General features: G+C 30.4%; 1 protein-coding gene across 1 annotated transcript; it reads left to right on the top strand.

The window, feature by feature from the left end:
* The first annotated feature begins 10,269 nt into the window (after positions 1–10,269).
* LOC141904651 (uncharacterized) lies at positions 10,270–15,120 on the top strand. Its single transcript, XM_074793313.1, has one exon. It carries the CDS (start codon positions 10,270–10,272, stop codon positions 15,118–15,120), a length of 4,851 nt encoding a protein of 1,616 aa, XP_074649414.1.
* The last annotated feature ends 219 nt before the right edge of the window (positions 15,121–15,339 follow it).

The following is a 15,339-nucleotide window of genomic DNA, read 5'->3' on the forward strand; positions in this document are numbered from 1 at the left end:
GTACTACTGTCCAACATGTAATATCAATATAGATAAATCCCAAAATGCAAGACACAATAAAACTAAAACACATTTAGAGAATAAATTGAAACTAGAATATTTACAGTTATATTCAGAACAGTTAACAAAAGCAAAGAAATTTATTGAATTATGGAATAATGATCCAAATAATGAACAATACGTTGAGGATCCGATGTTTATACTAGAACATGATTCTATTTGAGCCTATATACATTCAATGTACAGAGCTATGGAATAAATCTATAAATTCACAGCTGTTACAGCTGTTACTATGACGCCGAGACTTATGACTCATTATTACAAACGTGCAGAGAGAGAACACTCTAGAACCGGAACCAGATGACGTGGCAAGAAATGAATATACGCTGTAATATTGTGCTCAGGATATTCTATCTTTCGAAACGAAATTAGGAGTTTATAGTTTACAATTATAAATCTAAATGTAAGTACTGTTTGTTGTAGTTATTAAGGCTATTAAATATGAAACTTTTAGATATATTTAAGTGTATTTAGTATATCTTTTAGATGGCTAGAGTTGCCGCTAATATCTTTTAGATCAATAAAACGCCATACACATCAAGAAGTGATAGAGAAACTGAAGATACTCTTTCTGACTGAGGAATCAACAACAATGGATATCAAACCAATAGAATCACCAAAAGATCGAAGAAGAAATATAATAATTTCAAAAACATTAAGACTCCAATGATTAAGTTTAACATTTGTTGATATAGTTAAATATTTACCAGCAATTGAAAAAATGTTTGTAATTATAAATTGTATTTATAGAAATCAAATGATGTATTGGAAGAAATGACTGAACATATTTGTATAATATATTGTGTAAATCTGTTTGGTGAATTTTTATGTTCAGTCGTTTCAATAATAAATATATAATTATGATTAACGCATGCGCATTAAGCAAAAGCGCGCATGAATGCGCGGTTTTACCTAGTGCGAACACGTTTTGATATTTTATATCGGTCGTTTCTATTTTACAGAATTTACAGAATGAATATATAATTATGATAAACGCATGCGCATTGATCCAAACCGGGCCTGAATGCGCGGTTTTGCCCAGTGGTATTATTTAGATATCAAGGAATCGAAACACTTTATCAAAAGCAGCGAGGAATGAAAAAGGATGACGTTGGTTGAAGAAATGGAAGAGGATTCTAAAATATTAACCAATTTAATAAAAAATACGTATAATAAATGGAACCAGAACAACCACAAATTATCAATATTACAAATAACACTGGTGTTATAAATATATATTACAAGAAGTGTTCTAAGTGTGAATTAGATAAATCATTAACAGAATTTAGTAAGCGTAAGATTAGCAAAGATGGTTTTCAATATTGTTGTAAAACTTGTACTAAACTATATACCAAACAATATCGAGAAGATAATATAGAACATTATAATTATTATATGGCAGAATATATGAGAGAAAGATATCAAACAGATCTTAATTTTAGATTGAAACAATGTTTAAGATCTAGATTAACACAATTATTCAACAAAGAAACACATTCAGAAACGCTATCTAATCTATTGGGTTGTTCAGATGAATTTCTCAAATCATGGATTATATTTCAATTCGATGATAAAATGAATATAGATAATTATGGGGATTATTACCATATTGATCACGTGTTACCAATATCTAAATTTAACATGAATGATGAATACAATAAAAAACTTATTTGGAATTGGAAGAATTTAAGACCTTTAGAAAAGAAAGAAAATCAAATCAAATCTGATAAACTAGATTTTCAGTTATATTTGGATCAATTAGATAAAGCAAAGACATTCATTGATCAATGGAACAATATTCCAAATAATGAACAATACGTTGAGGAATTTGATATCAAGGATCCGAAATGACTTATCTGGACAGTTATAGTTACTGCTCCTAATAGATAAACAAAAGTAGTGAGATAATCTAAATCCTAATTTAAATAAAAAGTATTTAAAAAACAATAACTTCAACTAGCTAGTGAATTCTATTATATTTTGAATACTTTCTTTTTAAAAAGAGAATACTTTATATTTTGAATAGATCCGAATAGAAATTCTTTAAATTCAAATAGCTAGTATCAGTAGTCAATACTAGAGTTCTTTAACTTTAACTATCTAGTATCATTTGAAGAATACTTATAATATTTTTTTTGCTTTTTTTCTCTAATATAAATGTCAAAGAAATCTAATAAGAATAGTATTGATATTGAAAAGACATTAGATGATTTAGGTATAAGTGATAATAAAGATACAGTTGTTTCTAATTCTATTCAAGTTAATAACAATATAGATTATGAATACTATTTATATTGTAAGCATCATCTAGAACTATTGATTGCCAGTGGAAAATCTAAGGATTTCTTGGGAAAAATAATAACTTTTCAAGAATTAGATGCTATGAAACCCGATAAAGTAATAAAATATTTTAAGATTTATGAAGAGTCAAGATTAGCTAGAATAAATGATTCTATTTCAAATGGTATTGTCAAATGTTATTCTAAGTTATGTAACCGGTTAATACCAATTGATGATGAAAATAAATTATATAATGATTTGAAAAATGACTACTTAGTTATGACTGAATTACAAAAATGGGTGGGATATGCTTCATTTCAATTAGGATCGGTTATGACATTAATTTCTACTGGTGTCATAACATTTTCGAATATCAAGCCTATGGAATATAAATCAGGTAAGAATGAAACAGATGTACTACAACCAAACGTCGAAACAGAAAATGAATCAGAACAAAAATTAACTAAAATAAATGAGTGATGGAGTTAAGAAAAAGGCTAGATCCGAGAAACAAATTAAATGGGCAAGAGAATTAGGTAAAAGATCTTCAGAATTAAAAAAAGCTAAGAAAAAGAAATTAACTGATATAAATGAATCACAGACTTTATCTGATATTAATTCAAATAATAATCCATCTAATTCTTCTAATGCTGGAAGTAATAATTACTTATATATTACAATTGGATTAGTAACAGTTATTATATTATCCGGTGTAATATATAAATCAAAATTCAAATCTGATGATAACAATAATGATTCCAATGACAATAAACCTATCATACCAGAAAATAAGTCAAATCATAAAGCCATTGAAACTAAATCTAAATTATTATTAATGGATTAAAATAAGATGAAAAAAGAACAATATTTAAGAGATTTATATTATAACCCAGAAAGTGAAGTATCATATTCTAACGTTTCAGAATTATGGAATAAAATTAAATCTGATAATAGTGATATAAAATATAGTGAATTAAAATCATGGTTACAAAACCAACCAACATATCAAATCCACAAGAAAATGGATAAAACTTATTTAACAAGAAAAGTTATGGTTTCATATATCGATCAACAATGGCAAGCAGATTTAATTGACATGAAGAACGTAGAAGAATACAACTAAGGATATTTCTGGATACTGAATGTTATAGACATATTCAGTAGATACGCATGGTCAATTCCAATCAAAAATAAAACTGGAAAGTAACAAATGCTTCTAAATCTATATTTAAAGAAGCTATTCCAGATAAGATACAATTTGATGAAGGTAAGGAATTCTATAACAAACATTTTAAAAAACTATTATCTGATAACGATGTAGATTATTTTTCAACACACTCAGATAAAAAAGCATCTATTATAGAAAGGTTTAATAAAACATTGAAAACTAGAATGTGGAAATATTTTACTGCTAATGAAACATATAAATATATCGATGTGTTAGATGATTTAGTGAAAGGTTATAATAATTCTAAACATAGTTCTATAAATATGAAACCTATACAAGCTAGAAAAGAAGATAATTCGGAAATAGTTTGGAATAATTTATATGGTGCGTTTGTTACACATGATTTCGGTGAACCTAGATTCAAAATTGGACAACACGTTAGAATATCTAAATATAGAAAAACATTTTATAAAGGTTATACCCCTAATTTTACTGAAGAAATATTTAAAATTAAAAAGATAATATTAACTAAACCTTTTGTTTATAAATTAGAAGATCTAAAAGATGAAGAAATATTAGGTTATTTCTATGAACAAGAATTATCACTTGTACCAAATCCAGATGAAATAGAATATAAAATAGAAAAAGTATTGAAAACAAAAACTCTTAAAGGAAAAAAGTATTCTTTGGTGAAATATAAAGGATACGATGATAAATTTAATGAATGGATTCTATCTAGTAAAATCAAAAGAATAAATGAATAAAGATTTATTTATATTTGAACCGCATAATATGTTAGTTACTGGAGTAACCAATTGTGGTAAAACACATTTCATATTAGATTTGTTAGAAACTATTTATAAAAATCATTTTGATAATATAATATTATTCTGTCCTACTTATGAAATGAATAAAACATATAATAGAGATATAGTTAAGATAAAAAAGTTTATTATATTAAATCCTAAAACAGTAAAAGAAAATTTAGATAATTGTATTAAAATAGCAATTGATACTTATAAAGGATCAAATACATTATTCATTATAGATGATTGTGCAAATTCACATGATTCAAAAGTTAGAGAAAGTGAGTTATGTTATCTAGCTTTCTCTGGGAGACATTTTGGGATAACAACATGCATGGTTTTAAATCAAAAATATAATTCAATTGTTAAAGACTTTAGGGAGAATATAAGATTTCTTGTTTTATTCTACAATAAAGATAGAAAATCTATGCAACAATCATTGGAAGAAAATCAAATTACACCTACTGAATTACATGATGAATATATGAATAAATTAAAGAATAATAAAGGTTCAAAATTATTACTGAGATTACAATTTCCCTATGAATATAAATTTATAAAATAACTATTTATATATCTATCTATCAAATACGTATTGAATACGTATTAAATACGTATTAATGTATTCAATACTTAAAACCCCTTTTTTAAAATAAATATTATTCATATAATTTTCAACCAATTTATTTTTATTTTTTTCACTATATAAATGAATATAACTGTTGGACCGAGTATATGTTTTGGGTTTGATTTTAAACATGGTAAAGAAATGAGAATTAAACTAAATGTTGTAATTACTGATATAAAAAGTAAATCATTTAACAATGCGTCAATGATTGATAAAGAAAATTATAATATAGAAAAAGTAATTGATTTAATTAAATCACCTTTAGAATATTATGAATTAAATGAAGATGGAATTATTGATGATATTAAAAACATATTATCCAAAATATATGATAATCATAAAAGTAGTAATGAAATAAATGTTGAATTAATCATCACTAAGATAACTAAATATTTTGATGATAGTAATTTTTTTGATAAATAAATGAGTGATAATAAGTGGATAATAACTGGATTATATAATGGCGCATTACTATCAGTTGGAACTGTTGGTTATTCAATGGTATTAAAAAAAGTATTTAAAATGGGAAGTGTTAATGTTGATAGATTTGATATAAATGATATTTTAAAATTAACATTAGCAGTTACTTTATCTAATTTAACTATTGATTATTTAGAAAAACAAAAATATATTCCTCCCATATAAATGCATAATTTTTTTGCTAAATAAATGGCTTCTGCAATTATAACTATTATAGGATCGGCAATTGTTAACGCTTTGGCATTTACTGGTGGTGGATATTTATTTAAACATATTGGTAAAAATAGTTCATTAGGAGAACAAAGAAGACATAACTTAGCATTAGAGAAATATAATAAAGCTGCAGAAGAATATAGAGAAAAACGACAAAACTATATGGATTACATAAATAAAGAATTATATGATCAGAAGATTTCACATAGAGATTTTCAAACAGTTGATGATGCAATGAGTTTATATAACGCGGTAACCAATAAAGAAAAATTACATCTATACAAACCTAAATTATCAGATTATTATACCCCGAGTAAAGAACAGCAGAAATATGAAATAATATGGATTTTAGGTGGAACTGTTATTGTTATATTTGTTGCTTATAAGTTTACTAATTAGTAATTTTTTTTTGTTAAATAAATGGAAGATAAAGTTGATAATATTGATATCATTCCTCATGATATAAATAAAACTAAATTAAAAACATATTTAGAAAAACAAATATTAGAATTTGAAAGTGACTTAAAAGTTAAAAAGAAAAAATATTTAAAAAGTAAAATTATATATTATTTGATTATTAGTGGTTCGGTTACAATTAGTTCTGTAATAACATTTCTAGCAATATTCAGTCCATTAACACCTTTAGCTATATCAATTGGTGTGTTAGGATTAAGTTCAAGTGTTTTAACCGGTATAAGTTCAAAATTAAATATAAAAAGTAATAAAGAAAAAATTAAAACTAATATAAAAGAAATTAATAAATTAAAGAACACACTAGATTATATCATGAGTTTAAATGGTCATATAACAGTTGAAGAACAAGATAAATTATTAAAAGAATTAATAAATTATTAATTTTTTAATTATATAAATGCCAGATAGTTTTCCAAAAGCTTTCCAATATAATAAATCAATTAAATATAATATTCCAGCAATAGATTTTAATAAAGATATTACATATAGAAATATAGTTTAAGATTCATCAACTAATTTAGAAATTTATGTTACTGAAACTAATAATTTTAATGCAAAGATGGAAAATATATTTCATGTATATTTAATTAATTTTAAAAAATTGAAAGATGAAAAACAATGGTTATTAAAATCTAACATGAAGTATTGGCAGAATCAATTAAATTTTGCTGTTTATTGTGCAACAACAGGATGTGGAATTAGTTGGAATGATCATTTGAATAATTCTAAATATAAATTAATTCAAAGTTTATTTAGATTTCATACATACTTTCAAATCAGAATAATATTAAATGAATTAGAGTGCGCTTTACCAGGATCAAGATATTTTAAAGAATTAGATAATAATATTAATTTATCTAAGTTTTATAAAATTTGCAATTAATTGAATTTGATATAGATATAAATAATTCTGATTTTAGAACAAAAATTGGAACAATCAGATCACTTCCTTGCCCTAAAAAGATTGCAGAATATTGTGCACTTCCCATACCATCTAATAGTTTTTATAATATCTATAATAATAAATTAGGTTATGGTAAAATAGAAACTAAGGATTTAGAAACATTAAATTTCAATAAATTACCGAAATTTTATGATCATTTAAAACAAGAAAACAATAATGGTTGGGTTTATTTTATTTTAGAAAATAGTGAAGGTTTTACTAAATCAGGTATAGAAAGAATAAATCAATCTATTAGAACTTATTTGATTTGTATTCTAGGATCACAAGTTGAAACAAGATCACCGATAATTGGAAATTTAAATACATCATTCGATACACAAAAACAATTCAAAGTATTATTTGAAGATTCCATACATAATGATAAAAATAGATCGATACCAGAAAACATTATAAGATATCAAAATTATTTAGATAAATCTCATGTAAGGCTTAATTATTGTATAGGCCCTAATCTATTAATTATTTCTAATGATTTAGTATTAAAGATGGGAAACATAATTGGTTATAATAATCTAATTAAAACTGCAACAATAAATAATTCATTTGGATTGAATGATATAAATAAAAAGATTATTACTGCTCCAAAATTAATGGAAGGCGAAAAAAATAAAAAACACATTCAATCAACTGAAACTAAAACTAATAATATTAAATTAAATAATGATTCTAAAATAAAAGATTATAATACATCAGAAGATATAAAAACTGATATTATTCAACATGATATAATTAAACTAAATAATAATAATAAATCCCATGAAAATACTAAATTAGCTATAACTTGTATAGGAATTGTAATCGGAGGAATATTATATTTTGAATTTTAATTTTTTTATTATGTAAATGGATGTAGAAGGTGGAGAAGATTATGAAATGGGAGAAATGGGAAATAATAATGAGGGATATATTGATGATGATTATAATGATGCAGGTGCTTATCTTAATGAAACTAATATTGATAATGATTATGAATCAGCATATAATTCTAATTTAGCAGATAGTGGTTCTAAAGTCCCATCAACAGAAGAAAATGATAGAAGAATTAGATCGAGAATACCTACTGAAAATTTAGACCCCAGGTTAGAAAGAGAATATATTGAAGATAATGAATATATTCATAAATTCAAACCTGCATTTGAAAGATCTGGGTATAATATAAATGATAAAGTCGCCAGATTTTTAGTAAAAAAATTAAAACTTTTTAAAGGTAAATATTATTATCGTTTGGATGGTGATTATTATATTGATATCGCTGATCAAAGAACAAAACTAAATAGAATATTAGCGGAATCAACTTTGAGAAAATTAGAAACATTTAGAATTAAGAGAATAAGTAATAGTAATGAAATAACTGATGTTACACAAGAAGAAATAGATGATAATATAACAGAATTTAGTGAAGGAATTGATGACTTATTTGAAACAATCAATAATAATTTAGAACCAGAAACTAGTAGACCTAATTCAAGAGAAGTTCAAACTGAAAAAATTTTACCGAAGGGATTACTTGATGCAACAGATTAAGAATTAGAAGATTTAGATATATTTTCTGGTAAAGCAATAAGAGAAATTGAAAGTATAAGACATGCATCTGATAAAATTGCACATGATAAAAGTATAAGAGATTTTAAGATTAGAACTTTAGAAAAAGAATTAACTGATAAAAATAAAGAAATAGAACAACTAAAATTAGATAGAGATAATAAAGTTATTGAAGAAATCGAATTTAAAAAAAGAAATGCATATTTAGAAAAAGAAAAAGATGATTTAGAATATAACATAGAATTACAAAAAGAAGAAATTAAATTATTATTAAAATCATATGATTATAATATTAATAGATTAAAAGATGTTTTTAAAAGATATCTAATAAAACCAGATTCTAGAATATCATTGAAAGATAGAATAAAATTGTTATTTAAATTAGAAGGAATAACAATTCTTTCAATTCTAACAGCTGTAACTATGTTATTTACAACAATTGGTTTAGCTATATCAAATGCTTTAAAATCTTCTCCTACTCCCACTCCCAATAAACCAGATAAACCTCCAGGTAATAATTCTATACAAGATAAAGTTAAAGATGGTTTAAAGAAATTAGCAAAATATTTATGGGAACTATCTAAAAAATCTGCTGCAGCATTGCCAGGAGTTATTGCATCAATTGTTGGTTTTATATTGAAATCTGCAGGAAACATTATTAACGTTGCTGCTGAACATATTATTTTATTTTTAATTACAGTTGTAAGTGCTATTATTTTTGGGTTAGTAAATATGATATCAAAAGATATCAAGTAAACATGATATCAAAAAATATAAAGTAACCATGATTAAAAATAAATAATTAATTTTTTTGTTAAATAAATGAGTGGGAGTTATATAAGTCCTTCTAAGATTTCTAGAATATCTAATGCTATTAAAGCAGAAAGATCACATCATATAATTACTCATAACCCTTCTAATATTAATCCCGATGAAACTTTATATGTTAGAATTCCGAGATTAACACTTAAATACTTTTTATGTTCCAAATAGTATTTATTTATCAGCTGATATAAAAGTAATCGGTAATAATAATAATAATTATGTTGTTGATAATGTTGGAAGATATTTGATTAAAAAGTTAACAATAAAGATTGGTCCGGAAACAGTTTTCTCATTAGATGATTATAATTTATTTATGCATTATAAAGATTTATGGTTAATGTGAAGTCAATGTATATGTTATATGTAAAGTTATTTGTTTGTATAAAGTGTAACGGTAGTTGGTCGTTCTTTTGTTCGTTCTCTTGTCAGTATTCCAGTATTCGGTAGTATTGTGTTGTATTGTTGTTGTTGTCTGGTATTGTTATTTTCCCGCCTCAAAGTTTATTGGCATATCCGTTTCCGGGTTACTCCCGCATTTTGTGTAATATTTTTGGCACTTGGTCGTTCGAGCTCCTCGGAGTATCAGTGCTTGTCTGTGTGCTTGCTATATTGGAATCTCCCTCAGTCGTCATGTAAGTTTTGTGCAAATTTATATTAATTAATTATTGTAACTGTTTACAACATTTCCTACCCTTATAATATTTGTTTTTGTAGAAACGTGTAATATTCGTCGTTTGTTTTTTGTCGTCGTAATTTGAAAATAAACGCATCAATGAGAAGTATCGACTGACTTCGTTTGTCATTTGCAACACTGTTTATGACGAGGGAGATGGCATCACTTGACGAGAAGGTTAAATCGAGAGCGGGTTTCAAGGCCAACGTCACAAAAAGAAGCAACATCCTTCGGAAGGCGTTAAAAGAAGGGCTACCGTATGATGATGTAAAGAAATTAATCGACGACGTTACACAATCGTGGGAAAAGTTCGAAAACGCGCACGACGCCGTTCATTGTCTGTATATCGAAGATGATGACATTGAAAATTCATATATGTATTTCGATCGGGAAGAGAAAAAGTATCGCGAGTTGCTAGAAAAGGCAACCAAAGTTCAAAGTCCTGTGGTTTCGGATTCCGTAGCTGCGTCAACAGGCAATAGTGATAGTGATCTTGCTGCGATGGTAAAAAGTCTAAAACGAATGGCTTTACCACAACAAGAACTGCCAATTTTCGGCGGTGATCCTATTGAATATTGCTATTTCGTAAAAGCTTTTGAAAATATAATCGAAAGAAAAACCGATTGCAGTAGCCAAAGGCTGTATTATCTAATGCAATATACGCGCGGTGAGGTGAAAGAGTTAGTGCGAAGCTGCATGGAGCAACCACCAGACATCGGGTACTCAGAGGCGAAGCGTTTGTTGAAAGAACACTACGGTAACAATTATATAATTGCATCAGTACTTGTTGATAATTTAATTGAAGGCCCGGTGATAAAATCAGAAGATGGTCAAGCTCTCCATAATTACTCTATGAAACTTATAAGTTGTAAGAATACTTTGGGTGAAATAGGCTACTTAAGTAAGGTTGAAAACCCAGATAATCTGCGCCGAATTATAGCTAGACTCCCTTATGATTTGCGTAAAAAATGGCGTGTCAAAGCAGATTATATCACTACGTTTAATGATCGCGAAATTCGACTTGACGATATTTCTAATTTTGTTCAATCGGAAGCTAGAGTGTTAAATCATCCGGTTTTCGGTAAGCTTTCCGATGGTTATAAAATATCCGATTTAAGTGGTCAAAGCTCTTTATCCAAAGGCGGTTGTCGAAAACCTAATAATCCAGTCGGACAGTTGGGCCAGCGTAATTTTGCTATCAGCTCGTATAATCAATGTATGAATCGTAATCAAAATCAACGAGTTAATCTCGATACTATTAGAACACCCAGTTCTACGGTTTGTCAATTGTGTTCAGTTAGTAATCATTCTTTGTCAAACTGCTACAAATTCAGAGGGTACTCATATGACCAGAGGGTTAAGGTATTGAAGCAGAAGCGGTTATGTTTTTTATGTTTAGGTCAAAACCATATCGCGCAGCAATGTCAAAGTAGGGAATTCTGCGAAGTGTGTCACAGTCGACACAACACGCTATTGCACAGATACACTTTGTCGCCAAACGTTGTCAATAGTAGTTCTGTACCTTGTTCAAATCGGCTTACGGAAGGAATGATTCACCACGATAATCGTAATTCACCACAGCCATCGACGGCAACTGGCAATGTGACAGAAAATGGGCAAAGTTTATCTGCAACCAATCAGTGCGTTAAACAAAATATAACACGTCGCATAGGTTTGCCAATAGTGCCAGTGAAAATCAAGGGTTGTGGTGGGTTCGAATTTATTACATACGCCTTGTTAGATACCGGCAGCACCTCTACATTCTGCAACGAAAATCTGATAAAAGATTTAGGATTTATTTACAGTGACTTGCGTCAAACTAACCTATCGTTATCAACTTTGACAGAGGCTGATAATTTGACTCAATCTTATGTAACTGACTTGAAAGTATCGGACTTAGACGGAACATACAGTACGGAATTGACAAATGTATTTTCGAGACCTTCTTTGCCTATGTCTGAGAAAGACATTCCCAGACAGTCCGATTTAAACGGATACTCGTATTTAAGCGGTGTTGTTTTAGCTGACGTCAATGCTTACGTTGGGCTAATCGTAGGTAATGACAATCATCACGTGTTAGAGCCCTTAGAGGTCATAAGTAGCACCAACGGAGGGCCCCACGCTGTCAAAACTATATTTGGGTGGGCTGTCAATGGTCCTCTTGGTGGGAGTACATGTGTAACCAACAAAATGGCCTTTAGCATAAATAGAAACGAAGATAGACGCGACAGCGAACTGACGAGACAATTTCAGCTATATTGCGACTTAGAATTCAATGATCGAATTTCGGATGATACTAAATGCATGTCTCAAGAAGACAAACGGGCTTTAGAGATTATGGAATCATCCGTCACTCTAACTGACGATAAGCATTATCAAATAGATTTACCCTTTCGGGATGAACAGATTAATATGCCCAATAATAGGGCTTTGGCTTTACATCGTTTGAAAAGTTTGAAAAAACGTTTTCTCAGCGACCCTATGTTGTTGAAAGAATATGCCGATTTCCTTGATAATATGATAAAATCTGGATTCTGTGAGAAAGTTCCTACAATTGACTTAGATCGAGACGACGGTATGGTCTGGTACCTACCACATCACAATGTATATCACCCTACAAAAAAGAAAATCAGAGTCGTGTTTAATTGTTCATCGAAATATTTGGAATTCTCGTTGAACGATCATCTTCTTCAAGGCCCCGACTTGACGAACTCCCTGCTTGGAGTTTTGACAAGATTCAGGCAAGAAAGAATAGCCTTTATTGCGGATATTGAAGGAATGTTCCACCAAGTCCGAGTGACGCCGTCGTTGTGCGATGCCTTACGGTTTTTATGGTGGACGAATCGTAATTTAGACGCTAATCCAGATGAATACAGAATGCGCGTGCATCTTTTTGGTGCAACATCTTCGCCTTCTTGCAGCAGTTTTGCTCTTCGAAGGTGCGCATTGGACAACACAGAATTATTCGATGCTACTGTAACTGATACCGTTCTGCGTAATTTTTATGTAGACGATTGTTTGAAATCCGTCGGGACTGTTCACGACGCAGTAAGACTTTTGAGCCAATTGATCGAAATTTTAGATAAAGGGGGATTTCGGTTAACTCAAATTTCATCGAATTCTCGACAGGTACTTGAAAGCGTGCCAGAGACCGAAAGGGCAAAAACGATAAAAGATTTAGATTTCAATATTGAGCAACTGCCTATGGAGCGTACTCTTGGCGTATTATGGGATATGGAGTCTGACTCATTACTTGTTCGAGTTAAAATCGACCATTCGAAGCCCAAAACTAGACGTGGTATCTTATCTACGGTCAGTTCCCTGTATGTCCCTATCGGATTTACTTCACCTATATCATTGCCCGTAAAATCATTGTTACAAGAGATGTGTAGGATTAAGTTAGGGTGGGATGACATAATTCCCGCCTGGTGCGATGAGTTTTGGTTGAAATGGCTAAACGAATTACCTAGTTTAGAAGGTTTACGCATCGGTAGATGTTTTAAACCATCAGGCTTCGATGATCCAATATCCGCTCAGTTACATCATTTTTCTGATGCTGCTGAGATTGGATACGGTGCAGTTAGTTTTCTGAGGTTATTCGATGGCACGACGGTGCATTGTAGTTTCGTGCTCGGTAAGTCTAGAGTGACGCCTCTGAAAACCGTGAGCATTCCACGACTTGAGTTGGCCGCTGCAGTTTTGTCAACGCGACTCGACGGCATGATACTAAAAGAGATCGACATACCTATCGAAACCTCATATTTCTGGACGGACAGTACAGCAGTCCTCAAATATATTCGAAACGAGGATAAACGGTTTCAAGTTTATGTAGCAAACAGGGTGTCAGCAATAAGAGAACACTCTAAACCATGTCAATGGCGCTTCATCGATGGCTGCCTCAACCCAGCTGATGACGCTTCTCGCGGTTTAAAGCCAACTGAACTTATTATCTCGTCGAGATGGTTAATGGGACCAGAGTTTCTTTGGAGAGATGAATCTCAATGGCCCAAACAGCCAGATGACGTGAATTTTGATATAGACCCTTCCGATCAAGAGTTAAGAAAGACGGTTAACACGGTTGAGGTGGACGAAGACCATCTACTTAACTCATTCAGTCAATTTTCTTCTTGGTACAAACTCAAGAAATGTGTAGCCTGGATCCTGAGGCTCAAATCTCGACTATTGAGTAGAGTTCGGAAAATCGACTCTGTGGTGAAATCCAATCGTATAACAGTTTCCGAGTTGAGACGTGCAGAGAATGCAATATTAGGTTACGTACAAAAACGGTATTACCCTGACGAATGCAGTCACTCTCTTAAAAGGACAAGTTCCCTTATCCCGTTAGATCCTGTCTTGGTTGACGGACTCCTTTGTGTAGGTGGCCGTCTCAGGCGCTCGACATTACCGGATAAACGTAAACACCCAATCATAGTTCCAAAGAAAAGCCACCTATGTACATTAATTATTGATTATTATCATAGAGTGTATGCGCATAGGGGGTGTGAGTACGTCTTATCAAACATTAGAAAGAAATATTGGCTAATTAACGCTAAATCGGCTATTAGGCGTAGATTAAATGCCTGTATTACTTGTAGGAAACAAAGGGCTAAGGCTGTAGGACAAAAGATGTCTGACCTACCAGAAGATAGGGTTACTCCGAATTTACCCCCATTTACAAATGTGGGGATCGATTGCTTTGGGCCGTTTCTCGTCAAACGGGGCCGGGCGCAAGTTAAACGTTACGGTTGTTTGTTTACGTGTCTCACCTGTCGGGCTATTCACATCGAAGTTTGCCATTCTTTGAGTACCGATTCATTTATTTGTGCACTCCGTCGGTTTATCTGTCGACGCGGTAACCCCTTACGTATCAGGAGTGATAATGGTACAAACTTTGTTGGAGGCCAACGGGAGTTAAAAAAGGCGGTATCCGAATGGAATCAAGATCAAATTCACGAGTTCCTTTTGCAGCGTGAAATTGAATGGGTTTTTAATCCACCAACTGCCTGACACATGGGTGGTGTGTGGGAGCGAATGATTAGGTAAGTGCGCGAAATTTTAGGTTGCGTATTAAGTGAACAAATCGTAGATGACGAAGGGTTGAGTACCTTGTTCTGCGAAGTGGAATGTATTGTAAACGGGCGTCCACTTACTGCAACATCGGATGACCCCAACGATTTAGACGCACTATCACCTAATCATTTGCTCTTACTTCGTTATGGGCCTGAT

The sequence above is a fragment of the Tubulanus polymorphus genome, chromosome 1 (genome assembly GCF_964204645.1).
Source record: "Tubulanus polymorphus chromosome 1, tnTubPoly1.2, whole genome shotgun sequence".
Lineage (NCBI taxonomy): Eukaryota > Metazoa > Nemertea > Palaeonemertea > Tubulaniformes > Tubulanidae > Tubulanus > Tubulanus polymorphus.

Excerpts from the sequence above, each read along its gene's own strand:
- LOC141904651 (XM_074793313.1), top strand. The coding sequence starts at position 10,270 with ATGGCATCACTTGACGAGAAGGTTAAATCGAGAGCGGGTTTCAAGGCC.